General features: G+C 47.4%; 1 protein-coding gene across 1 annotated transcript in view; it reads right to left on the reverse strand.

Annotated features, from left to right (window-relative positions):
* Positions 1–200: 200 nt before the first annotated feature.
* The window catches only part of LIN28B (lin-28 homolog B), a 76,566-nt gene continuing 57,904 nt past the window's right edge, over positions 201–18,862 (reverse strand). The window contains exon 5 of the mRNA XM_054174022.1: positions 201–1,143. Coding sequence (XP_054029997.1) covers positions 774–1,143 — 370 coding nt within the window. The 3' untranslated portion in view covers positions 201–773. The remainder of the gene's footprint in view (positions 1,144–18,862) is intronic.

An 18,862-nucleotide genomic window follows, 5' to 3' on the forward strand; every position in this document is an offset into this window, starting at 1 on the left:
TAATTCAACAACACACCTTGAGAAACCAGCACAGAACTACACATTCATTGTCTTCTCTGGAGCTTTCAACTCCTCACCAACAAAGGACGGTGGCAACGAGAGCTGTGTTGAGTCACCACACTGCCCTGCACAGGCATGGGGAGGAGGGGGGTCGATATTTTGTGGAGATGAGAAAGAAAAGAACTCAAATGGATGGTGGGAGGGGGTGGAGGGGGGGGGATGTCTTAGTATCTTTAGTACCATATGGCAGCTTTAAAAATCTGAAAGGATCCTTTGGTTCCCAAGAGAAGTAACAGTCTTGATCTCAGTTCTGTGTGTGGTTTAGCAGGTTTAGGTTGGTTCTGAGTGAGATTTCTTGGGGTTTTCCTGTTTGTTGGTTTGGGTTTTGAAGACATTCAGAAACAGGTGGTAGGAACTGAGCTCAGAAATGTTTATGGATGCTGTGCCTATTGCTTCACAGTAACGTCTGGTGGGAGCTGGAGAGTGGTCTGATGGGGGGGAAGAAAAGCTATTTATAGATATGTACACATACACACACACATGTGCACGCTCACACACACACACAGAGGAGGTCAAACGTGATGCACCCTGCTCAAATGGACTCTGCTTGGAGTGATTTGTCTAGGAAGGAAACAGAATTCACAGTTCCTCAGGTAACAGTAGTTAAAAGTTTCCAGGTCAGCTACTGATAATGAAATTATTTCCCCTGTACTTGCATGAGGTAGACATCCCGAGAGGATATAAAAGAAAATGGAAAAGTTGTGAGAAATGCTTTAAGTTTTTTTCCTTTTCTGGACAGAAGGCCCCTTCCTGCTGGGCTCTTCGGGCGACGCTGACAACTTACTGCCCGAAGCTTCCTGCGGTGACCTGCCCGAGCGCTCCGAGATCTCTGCCCTGCCCTCCTGAGAGTAGGACGGAGAGGAGTAGCCGTGCGCCCCTCCTCCTTCTCTCAGGAAGGCAGAAGTGGAAGGCTGGGGCTCAGCTTCGTGTCTTCCCTGAGAACTGGTGGGCTGCTGCGAGACTGTTTTAAGGGGGCAGTTAGCCACCATGTGCATGATGCTCTGACAGTAATGGCACTTCTTTGGCTGCGGAGGTAGGCTGCATTCTTTAGCGTGGTGGTCCAGGCCACCACAGTTGTAGCATCTGGAACAAAAGAGAAAAAAGAGAGAGAGACAGCTAGTTATGAAATGCAGAGGCAAACAGGGAGATTTTCTACCTGGGGTGAGCTCAGGTCTGCTGCTGAAACAGCCAGGATCACAGAATGTTAGGGCTTGGAAGGGACCTCTGAAGATCACCCAGTCCAACACCCCTGCCAAAGCAGGACCACCAAGGGAACACATCCAGAGAGGTTTTGAAAGTCTCCAGAGAAGGAGACTCCACAACCTCTCTGGGCAGCCTGCTGCAGGGCTCTGTTATCCTCCCCATACAGAAGTGTCTCCTTGTGTTGAGGTGGCACCTCCTGCGTTCTAGCTTGTACCCATTATTCCTTGTCCTATCGCTGGGCACCATCAAAAAAATACCATCACCATCCTGACACCCACCCCTTAGATATTGATAGACATTGATCAGATCCCCTCTGGGCTTTCTCTTCTCTAGCCTGAACAGCCCCAGCTCTCTCAGCCTTTCTTCATGGGAGAGATGTTCAAGTCCTGCAATCATCCTCGTCGGGATCTCTGCCCCGACCCCCCAGTGCTGCAGGCTGAGGGGCACTGTGCCACTTGCAAGGCGCCCGCTCGTCGCACCGGTGCCCAAAGCCGCCCTGTGCTCGGCACCTTTCCGGGGCTCCCGGCTCGCCTCGCGGGCAGGCCCCGGGGCGCAGCGCCGCTAGAGGGCAGCAGATCCCCAGGCACAGCGCGGCCGGCAGCGGCAGCAGCCGTGCGCCCAGCGCTTGCGGCACGGCGACAGCAGCGACCGCCTCAGCCCCGCCGTGCCCGCGGCCGCCAGGTAGAGCCAACGCCGCCTGGCACAGCGAACAGCTCAGCTCATCTGCTGCAGCCTCGCTGCCCCCGTCAGAGCCAGGGAGAAAGGTGCAGAGAGCAGGAGCCCTTCAGGCTCGGCGTAGCCGTGTCCCAACGGACACGCTGCTTCCAGCCAGGGAATCCCAGACCTGGAGGAGAGACATGGTGCCAAATTCCTGCCCAGGGTCTGGCACTTCGCCTCCAGCCACGGAGGGTCTGGGCCAGACTCTGACAGTGCTGCCGTTGCAGCGGGTTTGCAATGCACTTACGGTTTAGGTACCAAAACAAATAAATAAAGCCCTGGCAAGAGCTGTAAAACAGGGCTGGGTTTGTTTTCTCTTGATATCCCCAAGCTCCAAGTGGTTGTGAGCAGAGGTGCCACCTTCAACAGGACGTGGCTGTCCTGGAGCTGATGGGTGCAAAGCAAAGGTTCTCAAAAGATGGCTCAAATCCCTCTCTATTAACCTTGTTAGCCTGGGCAGTCCTGAAGGATTCTCCAGCAACTCCTTACAAACCCTCCTGCATTGCAGCACGTGGCAGGAATGCCAGTCCTTGGCCTAACATCCTTCTAACACAATACAAAGAAACATGTCTCTGGCATGCTGACCCTGTGCCAGGCACGTTCTCCACTGAGCTTGCTGGTTTGACTGTTTTTCTGTCTCTCTGGTTCATAAAACTTGCCTTGAAAGCACAGACGTTTTAATTCATTGTAATCTGTGATGATAAAATTTAACCAATTATTTTTGTTGCTTTCCCTCAGCCATCATCAACTCATTAAACAACCAAACAGAAAAAATCCCAACCACTGCACAAAGACTTAAGCCTGGTCAACAGAAGGATTAAGAGAGACTATAATTCTATGTACAAAATAGTGCAGAAAATAGGAAAAGTGGGGGGGGGGAATAAGATTGCTGGGAAGTTAAAAGGCACATTTTCAGCTTTTATTTAGTGCTCACTTCTGGTCTATCCAAAACCAAATCAGTTTCAGCCATGCAAAGCCATGCATACAGCTGGAGTCCCACCTAGACAATTTAATTTAGCCTTCAAAGAAATCTTACTGGTAAAAACCTGTGTCATTTCTTAAACAAAAAAGATTGCAAACCAGCTGCTAAGGCTTGCAAATCCACTCCAAGAAGCAATCCCTCCTCTTCATCACTATTAGCAAGGCACTAACCCTATCTTTATTTCAGCAGACAAATGCAGCAACAGCATCAATTGCCCGTGGCATGCTGTCATGTCTGACAAGGCTGACCTGTAATTTAGAGACGTTAAATGATGAACAGAACTTCATTATCCTTTCAGAAAGCACAGTAATTAAATTGTTGCCATCTTCCCTAAAAACTAATAAGAAATGAGAACCCAAGCCCATTACGCTGAACTCTGCGCTCTCATGGCATCTGCAGCAGCATGTTCCAGGTGAACTGGTTGCATCTTTATGTCACCACTAAACTGTAAGCCCAATGTGATTTCCCACCCCCCTCCAGTGGAATTTGAAGCCTAAGTAACACAGAATATAAAGCTTCCCTTGAATCAGAAGGAAATAACATCCACAAGCCCCACTGTCATTTTGTATTGATTTTCCAAGCACAGGAAGGGAAAATGACATCCTAAATACACTGCAAGCCGTGAACATCCTGATCTAAGCCCAAACCAGCCATCCTTTTTCTCCTGTGATTTTACACACAGCAAAGCTGGAACTTATTAAATATTATCCACCTGGGTTGGGTTTGGTTTGGTTTGGTTTCCACCACCACCACTCCCCCAGATCATTGCAGGCATTCTCAAATTAGTGACTCCCATTTAACAGCAGCATTCAGTCCTCTTAACTGGCACTCAGCTCTGTTTCCCCAACAAGCTTTCTAAAGACCTGATCTGGATAAAACAATGCAGAAATTAAACCTTGGGATTCGGGAAGCAGAAGAACAGCAACAACAAAACCCCTTGAGTGTCTGGATTTTTCTCCACTAAATTCATCAAAGGATTCCCCCTCCCAAAAAAATGGTAGTATTTATTGTAATTTAGATTAAAGAATGGTATTTATTATCTCTACTGGTTTCTAGCAGTTGTGCTTGTTTCTAGGCTAAGTACTACACAGTGCAATGGGAGCATAGTGTAATAAATAGAGCATGCTAGGTATAATAAAGTATACTAAGTGTAATAACTATAGCATGCTAAGTATAATATAGTAAATACAGCATGCTAAGTATAATAAATATAGCATGCTAATAAATAGGATAGGATAGGATAGGATAGGATAGGGTAGGATAGGGTAGGATAGGATAGGATAGACCAGGTTGGAAGAGACCTTTGAGATCATTGAGTCCAACCTATCATCCAACACCATCTAATTAACTAAACCATGGCACCAAGCACCCTATCCAGTCTCTTCCCTAAACACCTCCAGTGATGATAGCATGCTAAGTATAATAAATATAGCATGCTAAGTATAATAAATATAGAATAGAATAGACCAGACCAGACCAGGTTGGAAGAGACCTTTGAAATCATTGACTCCAACCTATCATCCAACACCATCTAACCAACTAAACCATGGCACCAAGCACCCCATACAGTCTCTTCCCTAAACACCTCCAGTGATGATAGCATGCTAAGTATAATACATAAAGCATGCTAAGTATAATAAATACAGCATGCTCAGTATAATATACTAAAGTACACTAATAAATATAGCATACTAAATAGAACATAATAAAGCATACTCAGTATAGAATAATGCAGTGTAACAGGAGTGTGCAGACCTTCTGGGAACTGGGCATTTTATCTCAGTTCAGAATACAGGATTTTGTAGCTGTGAATGCATTTGCACTTGTTTCTTCCCCTGAGCAGCACAAGTCTTTAGAATGGCTTTAAAAAAACCCCCTTGGGGGATAGGTGAAAGGGCCTGAGGAGCAGAGCAGGCAGCAGCCACGGACAAATCAATTTCATCAGTCGCTACGGTATGCACTGTGTTATCCAATTCAGTGAACCATTTCACCTCACCAATTGACCAAGAACCTGCTGTCAGGGTCCCTGGCTTCCACTCCAGAAGCCTGCATCACCTTTTTGCATATCTATTTATCAACTCATCCTCCTTGCAGGGAATGACAATCTCCTGCATTTACTCACGTTGCCGTAAAAGAAAGCTCCATCAGCAGAAGCAGCTGAGATCAAGCTACGGCTTGGCTTTTCAGGAATGGTTTTTGTTAGCACCCAACTTCAGCATCTGGCTGAAGGGTTGCATTAGAATATACAGGTACCAGCCAGGGTGTGCCTGGGCTTACCAGGAGGGTGGAATTTCTTCACTTCTTTTAACTATTTATTCATCCCTTGTCAATCACTCTGACCAGGAGAACAGATCCCAACCCCCTCTGAAATGCCTTCCCTCTCTAGGGATTTACACCAAAATGGCACTGGTCAGCCACCTCCCAGCTCACAAATGATCCCACAGGGCATCACCCATGTGCATGAAGGCAGGGGATTAACCCTTTAGCCCCAAACGCTGCAGCTCTTTGCTCTTCTCTGCTGCACGCACAGCATCATGAAACCTGAGAGCACACGAAGCGCACACTCAAGCTGGCAGCCCCGCATCTCTGTACACATAAAGACCCAGAGCAACACACAAGCTGGTTCCTAGGACTATTAGCAAGTTCTCATTTGAGTGTTTTCTCAGATCAGTACAGCCACAGCAAGCGTTTTCTTCACTTCAGCAGCACCGTGGAATAATCTACGTTAAACACAACGTGAGAGTTTATCTGTGAATTACAGCGGGAGGTGAATAAACCACAGAAAGCCTTTCAAAGTGCAATTATAGCAGAAGCAACCCTTACAAAACAAGCAGCAACAAGAAGGAGCTGTTTAAAAAAAAAAGGACTGTCTCTCTCACACTGGGCTCCCATGATTTACTAGGTAGCTTCGGGCTCAAAAGATAATGCAAGAGAGTAAATAAAGAGGTGGCAATTATGCCAAGGGGGAATCCTTTCTTCCCTCCAGCACTGACAGCAAGGTGAATCAGGGTGATTTTTTGATATGAGAGAGATGAACATTAATTTAATAAAGGAATGCCTTGAGGAACCAGCCCAGCACTGTATTTCAATACCCTCAAGAAAATGCTAACATTAACACCCACAAACAAAGAAAGATGAGAGCATAAAGTGAGGTTAAAAAACCTCCTGAACCGCAAAGGAAACATGGATGCAGAGATTCCAACACCAACTGCTCTATTAACTGCAGATTAACTGAAATTCAGGAGCAGTACTCAATTTCACAACCAAAAGCAAATGCAAAGTAAATTACTCCCTAGCTCTCAGCGTTTTTTCCTTGCCCTAGCAGCTAGCTCCTAGTTAAGGAGCACACCCTAGCCCTGTCCCTTTTCAAACGACAGTGCTCCTGCCCTGCAAATGTTCGGAGGGTAACACAACTGCTGGCTTCTCCATGCTGCTCTGTGATATGATTTAGATGATAATCCAATCGATATGACAAGTAGAGAATCATTTGTGTGGCTGCACACTATCATCTGGTGAGAGAAAATTACCCTGAGGACTTTTTCTTGGGGACAGGAGAGGAAGGGGTTAACACCGACCAGGGACAGCAAAGGGAAGAAAGGGGTTTTAGCAGAGGAAGACTAAAATACATTCACCAGGATATTCCCCACAGCAACTCCTCTTTTGTTTTTCCTTTCTGAATGCCATCAGACAACAAAAAACCTACCTCTTGGCTACCAGGGCTCCATCCAGCAGTGCTGATGCTCAGAAAAATGGCCTGGTATATCCTACAGCTTGTGCCATGAGGTGTTTTTACAAGACACTGAATGCCACCTAAGCTGTTAAAGCACACAGAAAAATGTATGGGACTGTACCTAAATGAGCTGCCTTTTTTAGTCCTTGCTCTCACAACAAAGTTCTTGCAGACAGATCACACAGATCACTTGAACCACCTCGTTTTGCTGCAAAGGGAGATTAAACTACCTATGACTGAACAGAAACAGGGACCTTAGAACTAAGATGTTTTAACTATTCAAGGGGTTCAGTGAGTTGTCTTCAAAAATCAAGCTGTGGGGCAGCACAAGGGGACACCTCTTGTGGCTGGAGGTGTGTGCTTGGTCAGGCACCACTGGGGAGGAGTGAGAAATGCCTCCAACATCTCCACAGGACTGAAAGGGGAGAGGGGCAGAAAAAAGGAGAGGGGAAGAGAGGGAGGAGGAAAAAAGGAGAGGGGAAGAGAGGGAGGAGGAAAAAAGGAGAGGGGAAGAGAGGGAGGAGGAAAAAAGGAGAGGGGAAGAGAGGGAGGAGGAAAAAAGGAGAGGGGAAGAGAGGGAGGAGGAAAAAAGGAGAGGGGAAGAGAGGGAGGAGGAAAAAAGGAGAGGGGAAGAGAGGGAGGAGGAAAAAAGGAGAGGGAGAGGAGAAAAAAATGGAGAGGGGAAGAGAGGGAGGAGGAAAAAAGAAGAGAGGAAGAGAGGGAGGAGGAAAAAGGGAGAGAGAGAGAGGAGGAAAAACAAGAGGTGGGGGAAGGAGAGAGGGGGAGGAAATAGAAAAGAGAAAAAAAAGGAGAGAGAGAATCTCCTAAAGAAGCAAAGATTAAATAAAAATTCTTATCTATTTCTCCTCCAAATCCTCCAACAGATGATCATGTACCAGAGACTGGAGACTCTGAGTTTCAGGAGGAGGAAGCCCCTAGGTTCCTCCATGTCTTTTTTCAGGCTCGCCTTCCTTTCATCTCCCAGCTAGCCCCCAGCCTGCGGCCACAAGCGCCCCGCCAGCGAGGCTTCCAATAACACAGGGTCGAATATTGATGGTGCTGACTCCTGTTACAAATAAATAAATAAAACCTCTCTGCTGTAAACCCATCGGATCGACTGGTTTGCTGTGCTTAGTTCTAAATCAATCTCTCCTCCCCGGCGGATCCCAGAAGTAATATCAATAGGTTACGGTCTTTTGTTGCTTGGCTCTCCCCTCCCCCTCCCTTCCACCACCCCCCCCTCCAACAAAGCAGCTGACAAACAACAAGGGGCATTTGCCTGATAAATCAGTTCTGGCAGGAGAAAAATTTAGCTGGAGCCGGTGAGGAAATGACTTTGTTTTAAGCGTGCTAACGGGGCTGTACTGGCAGTCGGCATTTTCTTAAACGCAACACAAAAGGTGTTCAAAATGCACCCAAAAAAAGGCTTTTGCTCCACAAAACGGGAAAGGGCTTCATGGGCAGCAGCTCTTCGACAAACAGCCTCAAAGATCTTGCTTCCATTCTCCCCTCCTTTCCCTGAAACCTTATCTCTGCCATCCACTCATCCTTCCTCATGGCAGCGGCAGCAAATTATGTTTTCGGATAATCACATACCAAATCCTTATGAAATGCATCCTGACAGGGGAATGCTTGGGATGTGCTCTCACTTGTTACAACAAAAGGGTTTTCTTTCTATTGAGAGTTAGGAACTCCTGGAAAATAAATTAAAAAGGAAAATAAACACAGTTTACAAAACTGAGCTCTCTTCCTTCTAAAGGACAGGAAAGATGGGTTTGCTCCCAAAGAACAACACAGCATGGAGGGAAGGTGCCTGTCTGAATGGCTGTCACCCATCCAGACAAAGCAGACCCAAGAGCAGTGATGGGTTCAGGAAGTTATGTTTCAAACAGTTACACAGCAAACATGAAATGGTTACACTGAGCTTTCAAGTCAAGACTGTTGCTGTTCATCTTTCTGCACGATGAAACCACACACACACACATGAATATTCTCAAACCACAACAATTCCCTGGCAAGCCTCAATTTCTGTCAGAGTAATAAAATAAAGGGCATGTTCTTTCTTTCCTTTTTTCTTTTAATGAAACCAGTTCTGTATGCAGTCCTTTTAAAACCAGTTATTTTCTGCATGTCCATGGGAAAGGCTGCAGACAGCTTTCCTCTGGCTGTCACTGCAGTGTGTGCCCACATCTGCAGGCTCCTGCCCCAGTGTGCAGCTCTGGGGCAGGCATGAGGTGGCCAGAACTCAGCAGATCTTAGTGAGCTGAGTTTTGAAGCCACTCCTCCTGCTTACAGAACCATAGTTCAGTAACACCAGAAGACTTCACCAAGGTGGCTTGAGCCTCCTGGCTGTGTGGATATAAGGTTGCAGGCTGCAGAAAACCAGCTCAGCTCTTTCTGGGTCAGTGAGGTGCTGTTTGTGAGCTAAGAGGCATGCCTGACCCTATCTGCCTCTCAGCAGAGCTGGTTCCAGGGTTTCTGCATCCACTGATCTGCTAAGTCCACAGATGAGATGAAAGGGTAGTAGGTAACTGGGGATTAGCTGTTAGAAATTGCCATTTCCCTTTGTTTCTTTATTCTGCCACTAATGTTAGCAGCCAACACAAGTGACAGCAACTCCTCACAACAGCAGGAAATGGCAAATGGCATCCTGGCAGTAAGTTGGAGCACTGGAACTGAGTAGAGGAAGAAGTGAGGAATGAGAAGGATAAGGGAAGGCTGATGTGGAAGTTCATAACTTCTTCTTCTTCCCCAAATACCAGTTTTAGAGTCAAGTGACTTCAGGTATCCCTTGTGAACTGGCACGAAGCACAGTTCCAGAACCCCCTGGCCACAGCAGTACAGACTGCTTTAGATCCTAGCCTTGCAATGCTTTTTCCTTTCACAGCCACTGAATCCTATGACTTGCATGAATATGGGCTTCAAAAGTGGTAGGGACTGCAGGATGTGACCAGCAGCTCACATCTCCCTTTCACTCTTCAGAAACAAAGGGATGGTCACTGTCTGACACACTGAGGAGGCCACGCCAGCTATCTCCACAGGGGTCCCTTCCAGAGCCCATGGGACTGACAGGGTGAGTCCTGCAGCATGAAATACACACAGGGGTTCCTCTCCCAACTGTTTAACTGACATCACACATGTGGCTGGTGCTGTTCCAAAGAACAGCACCTTTAAGTCCCCAGGTACAGTACCTGCAAGAACAATTAGCCCATTCACATGCTCCACAGCCACATTTTAGTGCTGAGGTGAGGCACTGACCCCTTGCTCTCTCAGTCAGTCCCTAATTCACCTCTCCAAACTCCCATTTTAAGCTGTCTACAAGGGACTAGCTCCATATGTAGCCATCATTACCAAATGGTTGTGTTCAGCATTTTCCCTTAACACATTTTTTAAGAGGCTTTAAACATCTGAAAGAGAGAAAATTAATTTGGAAGCTTTCCACATCAAAATGCAGAAGCGACGGCAAGGCGTGAAAAGAGGATTTCAAGCTGCAACAAGATTAAGCCTCATCTTAAAGCTTTTAATTCCCACCTGAGGCAGGTACTTGTGTTGTCCTACAATGCCTGATCTTGGAGAATTACAAACCTTCCACTTCTAAATACCCAAAAAACTTGCAAATGCCCAATTCCAAATAGCCAGGGAGCAGAGAGACTGCGTCCCCTACACCAAAGACTCTTCACCTCAGGCACAGCCCACAGATTCCCTTCAGGAGAAGTCTCATCCTTCCCAAGCTCAGAAAATGAAGAGCATGGCATCACCTTTCCCTGTCACAGGCAGCTTGTGTGAGTCTGTTGTATAATCAAACGTCTACAGGTATTTAAACAGAATAGAATAGAATAGAACAGAATTAACCAGGTTGGAAGAGACCTTTGAGATCATCAAGTCCAACCTATCACCCAGCACCATCTGATCAACTAAACCATGGCACCAAGTGCCTCATCCAGTCTCCTCTTAAAACACCTCCAGTGATGGTGACTCCACCACCTCCCTGGACAGCACATTCCAATGGCCAATCTCTCTTTCTATGAAGAACTTCATCCTAACATCCAGCCTAAAATGCCTAAGCCCCACTGAGCTCTGAGGAAAACAAGACCCTTAAGGCTTTGAGAATCTTGAGTCTCTGCCTCTTGGGATTACCCTGGTAAGGCAACAGGGGAAAAAAATACTCATGGTACAAAAGAGTACAAGCATGTGATGATCAGACCACAAATTAATTGATGTTCACTGAACTAGAGTAAGAACCAAGCATATTCTGGCCAATGCAGGAAACTACCTGGTTTGGAAACTGTCATCTTAGTTACAGCTCTTTCACTGCTGTGCAGCCACTGGCCTGGAAAGCCAGAGGCAAGTTGTGAGAAGTCCTTTCTAGAGCCCAAACACTACACAGAAAATGAGGGCCATCGAGAGCTAACTGACTGCACAAATGCAGGACCTCCCCCTGCACAGGTCTTTCCCATTCCCTGTTGGCAGAAGCACAGAAAGGAGAACCAGACACAGAGACTTTCTACACGCTGCAAAAGCCTGAGCCAGAACATCTTCAACAAACTGCTGTGCTCAGCTTTCATCCCAGTCTCCCACAAAGCTCTGCACAGCGAGTGCCACCGCTGCTTGCTGTCTTGGCAGCTCCTGGGCTGCCCTTCTATTTTCACATCCAGGCTGTGAGACAAGCCAGCAGCAGTGTGCTCTGCCAGGCAGCATGCAGGGAACTGCTAAAGAGCCTGCTGGAGGGCTGCAACCCATCCAGAACCGCAAGCAGTGATCAGGAGCGCAGCTCAGCTTTCCACTTCATTCATAACTTTGCCGAGTGGGATTTCTACCTGGGTTCATGAGTCTGTCCTTCCTAATGCTGGTGAGATGAGATAGCCACGCTCTTGGATTTGTTGTGCACTGCAACACTTGCCTTCAGCCCCTCTGCAGCAAGAGCAGATGTCTCCTCTCTCTAGAAATTGCTTTAGATCTTTACCACAGGGTTAACTGCTCAAGTGCTTGACTCACAGTTGAACTCTCAGCTTTGATGCTCATTCAGGAACATCTGAATAGTTAGTCAAGGACGGCTGGGGGAGGCTTTGAGCAACCTGGGCTAGTGGAAGGTGTCCCTGCCCATGGCAGGGGATGGGAACTGGATGATCTTTAAGGTCCCTTCCAACCCAAACCATTCCATGAATCCATGAATGGGCCAGCAGGTTCCCTCAAAGCCAAGACAGAGAGCATGATTCCTGCAAAATGCTGAGAGAATTCCAATGCTCTGTCACATTCAAGGGCACAGAAATCAACAGACCTGCTGATAAACCACTGGCTCTTTGTAGCTTCCATCTTCAGGAGCCATGATTCGCTATAGTTAATTAACTGTGCTACCAGCTAAGTATTTTGCTGGGTCTGAAAGCAGGCTGCTTTGTACCAGCGTGTGTCTCCATACATCAGCATCCCTTTTAGCTCAGAAGTGGATGGTTTTCAGGTTGCCATTCCAGGACTGCTGCTGTTCAGGTATTTCTTAGGCCTCTGAATAATTTCTGCTGTCAGCTGCGATCAAGCCACTACTGCTGGATGATCTTTAGGGTCTCTTCCAAGCCAAACCATTCTATGCTTCTATAGACAGAACCACATACACACACACATAGATATGAGGTAAATGCATTACAGAATATAGAGAATACCTTTAAACATTTTAAGTAAGCAATATTTGCCTGTCATTTGCCCCTGCTGACAGCAATTTTCTCTCTAATTTTGTAAGGTTTTGCCTTTTTTCTCTTTTTCTTTTGGGGCTCTTGGGGTTTTGGGGGTTTTGTGTCTGTGTGTTTGGGGGTTTTTGGTTGTTTTGGGGGGTGTTGGTTGGTTTGAAGGGGTTTTGTATTTGTTTCATTTGGGGAGGGTGGGTTTTGGTTGGTTTGTGTTGGGGTTCTGTTTTGATGGGGTTTTGTGTATGTTTCATTTTGGGAGGGGGGATGTGGGGTTTGGTTGGTTGGTTGGGTTGGGTTGTATTGGGGTTTTTGTTTGTTTTGGGGGGGTTGTTTGTTTTGATGGTTTTCTGTATTAGTTTCATTTTGGGAGGGGGGCTGTGGGGTTTATGGGTTGGTTTGGGGGGTTTTGTTTGGGGGGGTGTTTGTTTTGATGGGGGGTTGTATTTGTTTCATTTTTGGGAGGGGGTTTGTGGGTTTTTCTTGGTTGGTTGGGGTGGTTTGTGTTGGGGGCTTTGTTTGTTTTGATAGGGTTTTGTATTTGTTTCATTTTTGGGAGGGGGTTTGTGGGTTTTGGTTGGTTGGGTTGGGGGTTTTTGTTTGTTTCTTTCCTTTTCTAGTAGATGATTTATCCCAACCTAACCTGCACTTCCCAAATTGCCCTTCCACATCACCTCCCTGCTCACAGTCTGTCTCTTTCAAAGCCCATCAGTTCCAAACGTGCTTCTCCCCCACCCCCCCATGTCACCAGCCCCTCGCCACGTGCGTGGAGAGCGGTGCTCCCTCTGCTCCAGCTCCAAAGTTAAAGCATCTGAAGTGTAAATTGTGTGTGACACAGCCAAGGAAACCCACTTTGCTTTAACCTTGTTAATGGCGAGCCAGATGGAACCGCTGAGGCCACCCATTGTTCAGCTTTGCATTTTTGTGTAATGCCATGGTGTAGGTCCATAGGGCCTCATGAATTCCCCTCCTCTGAATATATACTCTGCTGTTAAAGGCACTGAAAGGATCAAGCTCTGCTCTGAGAGCAGCTGGCTTTGTATTTTTTTCTTTAATGGTTGTTAGCAGCAGCAGCAGCAGCAGGTCCATTCTACTCCCCCCACCAACTCTCCCCCTGCCCTTATTAAAATCCTGATCTGTCAGCTCCTGAGGGAAACCAAACCCTACCTCTGCCCTATAAGCACATCATACATGACCTCAGCTTCAGCACCCCAAATATTCATCCAAAAGCCTCAGGATCTCCATTCCTGTCCCAAAGGCTCTTAATCACATGAACAGTCATCAGCACTCAGGTCATCATTTCCTTCCTACCAAATCCAGGTAAAACCTTTGTCTGCCTAACTTCTGTTACTGGCCATGGCCCCCTGGAAATTTGGTCAGACTTCCCTGTCTTGGCCTCTTTTGTGCCTTTAAGATGGAAATGGAAGCAAGAAGAGTTTAAAGATAGCCCACAGCAGACTACTCAGTCTGAGATACAAGGGGAGGCTGTTGAACTCCAGCATGACATCTGTGGAGTGCTTGTGATGTAGAAGACAACATCTCACCATGCCTGTGCCATGATGCAGCAAGGTCAGGTACTTGCTGATGAAAAGCTGCACCACACCTTGTAACTGAGGCAGTGAAACCCCACAAGACTAAGGCTGGCTGCCTAGCAGGCTTCCAGCTGGGGTGCAAGGTTTTCTAGGGCTTGGAGAGGGGAGGACTCTTCTCAGTCGCTGTGCACTGTACCTGCTGACCACTGCTCCTCAGAACAGGAGGAGAAAAGTGTAAAGGCTTTGCTCCCCAGTGGGCCTGCCTTCAGAAGGGCAAACTGCACCTCACGAGAAGAAGACTGCAGCCAGAAGTGACTGAATTGCACCACTGAGCACCAAAGGCAATGCATCTGCCTCTGAGAGAGGACTCTGACACACCAGCTCCTGAGGAGGATGCAGTTAACATCAGCTGCTAGCGATGAGAGGGATGCTGCAAAGTTCCCTGTTGCCCAGACTGGCCTGACTACTGCTGCCTGCAATCCTGCTCTCTTTAGCCCACATCCCAAAGCAAAAGCTGTTAATAACCCTGCACTGATGTGAGCTGGGTACTCCAGCACCCTAGGACGGAGATTATGTGCCTCCCTTGATTTCAGCACGTTAAGCTTCCTTGAAGCTTTGTTTCTTTCAGAGGCAGCTGTCTGCATTTCCATACCTTGCTTTGCCTCTCGCCACCAGAGCTAAACCCACGTGTATCAGTCAGGATTAGCTTGCCTCAGTTACGCTCCCTCGGCTGCCTTTCTGCAGGATTAGATCAGCACCAGCGACCCTGTGGGGACAGGACCCCCGAGCTGGCTGGGAGTGCAGGGGTGGGTAATGTGAAGCTGCACCCTGGCAGAGCCCTGCTTTGCAGAGCCAGGGGCAGCAGCCATTCCTCTTAAAGTCACAATTCCCTTATGAGAAAAATAACACCTGGAGATTCCAGGTGTCCATGCTCTCCAGGTGTTCCAGGCCAGGCTGGATGAGGCTTTGAGCAGCCTGGGCTGGTGGAAGGTGTCCCTGCCCACGGCAGGGGGAGTGGAATGAGATGACCTTTAAGGTCCCTTCCAACCCAAACCATTCTATGATTTTCTCCCTATCTCCAGTTCTTCACACCTCTCTTTCACTCCCACCCCCGTTCTGCTCCTAAGTATCCCATTTAGCTTCTACAACCCGAGATCACAGCTGGCTACTTGCAAGAACCAAGGACTTTTAAGCTGACAAATCAAATCCAGCACTTCACAAAGCACTGTCTCCCTTTCTTTTCTTTTTTTATGAACAGGTTTGTTTTGAGTCTTTACACCATAAACCTGTCCCTGTGGAATCTTTTGGCTTGTCTTTAACTAAATGAGAATCTGCCTCCAGAAAACAATCCCAAGGGCAATGAAAATGGATTGCTATGCCTCACACACACACTGTAGTCCTCTACAGTGTAACAAAATATGCAAGCTTCAGCAGATTTCCCACCTGCTACCACAGAAAGGGAACATGGTGGTATCCTGTTCCCAACACAGCATCTCATTAGAGCAGCAGGGTGCTCCCACCACAGTGTGCACACAGTCACCACTGATTCCCAGTGCTGAGTATCACCACGCACTTCAGGTCCTTTTCCACTTACAGCCCCAACTATCACCTGCAATCCAAGAAGCTTGTGCAGGTTTGGTCTGTGAAAGCTCTCCACTGATCTTCTGACACAGGTTAGAGCAGAGAAGCAGAAAGGGTGTGTGGTGACTTCATCAGTTCTGGTGTCACCTGGCCTACCAAGAGCAAGCTGACACAGCTGTGTGGTGCAGCTTCAGTTTGCCTCAAAAGGAGGAAGGGAGAACAAGGTGCTCCAGGATGCATGGGCTGGGAGAACTGGAGAAAGGAGCACTTGCTGTGCCCATGCTGGCTACACAGACAGACTGGGCACTGCTGGCTGGTTGGGGGAAGATGGCACCTTTCAGAAGGAGGCAGCCATGCAGCATCTTAGCTGCCAGCCACTGCAATGAACTCAGCTGGGTCACAAAGCCAGGAGTCACCACATCACTCTGGGATGTGACTGCCTGTACCAAGCTCTCCTGGTGGAAGTGTGAGGCAGAAAGGGACTGCTGCTGCATAAGAAAAGCCACTGATCAGTTCCTGCCAGTTTGACCTTGCAACTATAAAAACATTTGGGGTTTACCTTGCAATTATACAAACATTCTGAACTGAGCTCTTATGAAGACACAGAATTGTTAGGGTTGGAAGGCACCTCAAGGATCATCCAGTTCTAACCCACCTGCCATGGGCAGGGACACCTCACACTACAGCAGGTTGCTCACAGCCACATCCAGCCTGGCCTTAAAAACCTCCAGGGATGAGGCTTCCACCACCTCCCTGGGCAACCTGTGCCAGTCTCTCACCACCCTCATGGGGAAGAATTTCTTCCTAACATCCAATCTGAATCTACCCACTTCTAGTTTTGCCCCATTCCCCCTGGTCCTATCATTACCTGACACACAAAAAAGTCCCTCCCCAGCTTTCTTGTAGGACCCCTTAAGTAATTTTCCTTTTGACACCCCCTCTGAGCCTTTCATACATCTCTAGTGTATACATTTGTGCATATTTTATCCATGTCTACACAAGTAATCGAATACTTTGGCTCTCCACAACTGAAAACCTTCTTTTACAAATTCAAATTCAAGAGCTTTCAAATTAGACTTCCATTTTATGCAAGAATCAAGCCTGAAATGTGGGTCATCAAAGACAGCTTCACAGAATCACTGAGGTTGGAAGGGACCTCAAAGATCACCAAGTCCAACCTGTCACCACAGACCTCATGAGTAAACCATGGCACCAAGTGCCATGTCCCATCCCCTCCTGAACACCTCCAGGGATGGTGCTTCAATACATTTCAAGGCACTTGTGAAGGTTTCATGGGTAGCTATCACCTGAAGTATCTCCTAGACCCTCCCTGCTCACCTGGCAGCTGGGAACAAGGACAACCACTTCTGGCAAAGAGAAGCACCCTGCTGCTTTGCTGGCTTCCCATCCAAATTAGCAGCTAGGAACAGATGAGGAACACAACAAACAACAGTGCCACCGATAATCCAGGTGGCTGAAGCTCTCTGAACTCAGCTGCCTTACTACAGAAGGTATTTCCCGAGGAGTTCTCCTTTTGCAAAGGAGGGGGGCAGTGCAGGCTCACCCTTGGAAAGCAAAGCAGAAGAAAACTGTCCCTGGTGGCAGCTCGTTCTGAGGAAGTGACTCAGCTGAGGCAAGTTAGAGAGCCCATTTGGAGACATCGATGCCAAGAGCACTGGTGGCTGCAGTCAGAAATCCAGTGCAGCTGCACTGCCAGGGAGTTCAACCTTCACAAGCACTTAAGCCTGAACATACAATTTGCAGTAATTCTAACCAGTTTTGTCTGGCTCTGCAGCAATTTTCTGTTGTGAAAGGAACAGGTGAGGGGGCTGAGGATATTTCTCAAGCAGACACAAAGCAGGATTTCATCATAAAAGCCAAATATCATTTCTAAGTAATTAAAAAAAAATAAATTAATTGCATTATAACTTCTTTGGGCTTTAGATTACCTCTTCCACAAACTGACTAATCAACCTGCTCTGCCCTGCAAGCTGCTGCACCCAAGACTTGGGAGGCAATTTTTAGTACCTTCAGAACTAGTGAGGAATGAAAGCTCTCCACCAGAGAAGCTTCCAATCCATAGGTCTCAGGTATTCATAGACTGCTTTTAAAGCATGGGCAAAAGATGGGCAGGAAAAGCAGGGGTGGGGTGAGGGTAGACCCCAGGCAGAGGGTGTTTGAATCAAACATAGTAAAACAGGAGGATGCAGAGATGCAACAAAAATCCTGGGGAGCAGGTCTTCCAGACTGAAGAGTGTGGGGGGATAGCACTGCTCTCTAATAATCCAAACAGCCAAGAACTATAATTACTGCTGAAAGGGAACCCAGCAGTGAGTTGAGGCATTGTATGGACTAGGAAAGGAACCAGTCTGCACTGGAAAGTTTACCACCTAAACAGACAGAGCAGAGGGAAGGTATGGACAGGGCTTAGGCAAAGGAGGAATTCACCTGAAGTCAAGCCAGGCACTCCATCCTTCTAGCTGCTTAACTGGTTTCCTTTATTAATTAACAAGCCCTCCCTTCCTCCCCAATGATTCCATGTTCTCACAAGTGGGTAGCCAATGCTGTTCTGTGCTCTCCATCCACTGACCCCACCACAGGCAGGAAGCACAAAATGGTTGATCAGAACTGCCCCATTTCAGCCCAAGAATTCAAATGGAGAACAGATCTCCAAGATACAATCCTGCCCCTTCAAAAGCCCTGTTTTCCCCATGCCTGTGGTACTCCTGGGCCACAGCCCATCATGGCAGTGCCAGCAGGGACACGGGGCAGCCCTTGCAGCTGGTAGAGCTGCTCCAGCTACCCCAGTGAAATGGCAGGAAGGAAACAAAGGGGTGGCTGTGTCCGTGGGAACAGTTGATGGACTGCTGCCGTCAACAACAGCTCCTCCTGCCTTGCCTTCTTTTCCTTCCGTGCAGGAGGAAGAAATGATGGTGATGGTTTTGCTCAATTTCCCCTCAAGTGCCAGCCATGGCCAAAAGCGGCAAAAAAGCCTTTAGAGGAACAGTTTGGGGAGCTGTAAGCTTGCAAAGGGGTTTAAATCTCATACCCTGGACTAGCAAAGGCACAAATCACGGGTGGAGTTTGACTGAGGCTGATAGAGGGCTGGCTGCTTGAGTTCAGCTGTGTTTTACACCACTTTCATTTAATTAGTAGCCATCCCTACAGGAGAAGCATCATGAACCACTGTTAACCTGAGCTGAGAGCTAGCTGTAACTTTCTGTTTCTCTCTTGCTAGGTGGATTTGCATCCTGAAACCAGTCTGACTTAAAGCCACTTTTATCTGCACTTTAAAGCAAGCAAGACAACAAGGGGTTTGCTTTACACAAACCCTTGAGCTTGGCTCATTTTCAGACGTGGAAAAGTGTCTCTTTTTTTTTGC

The sequence above is a fragment of the Dryobates pubescens genome, chromosome 28, assembly GCF_014839835.1.
Source record: "Dryobates pubescens isolate bDryPub1 chromosome 28, bDryPub1.pri, whole genome shotgun sequence".
NCBI lineage: Eukaryota > Metazoa > Chordata > Aves > Piciformes > Picidae > Dryobates > Dryobates pubescens.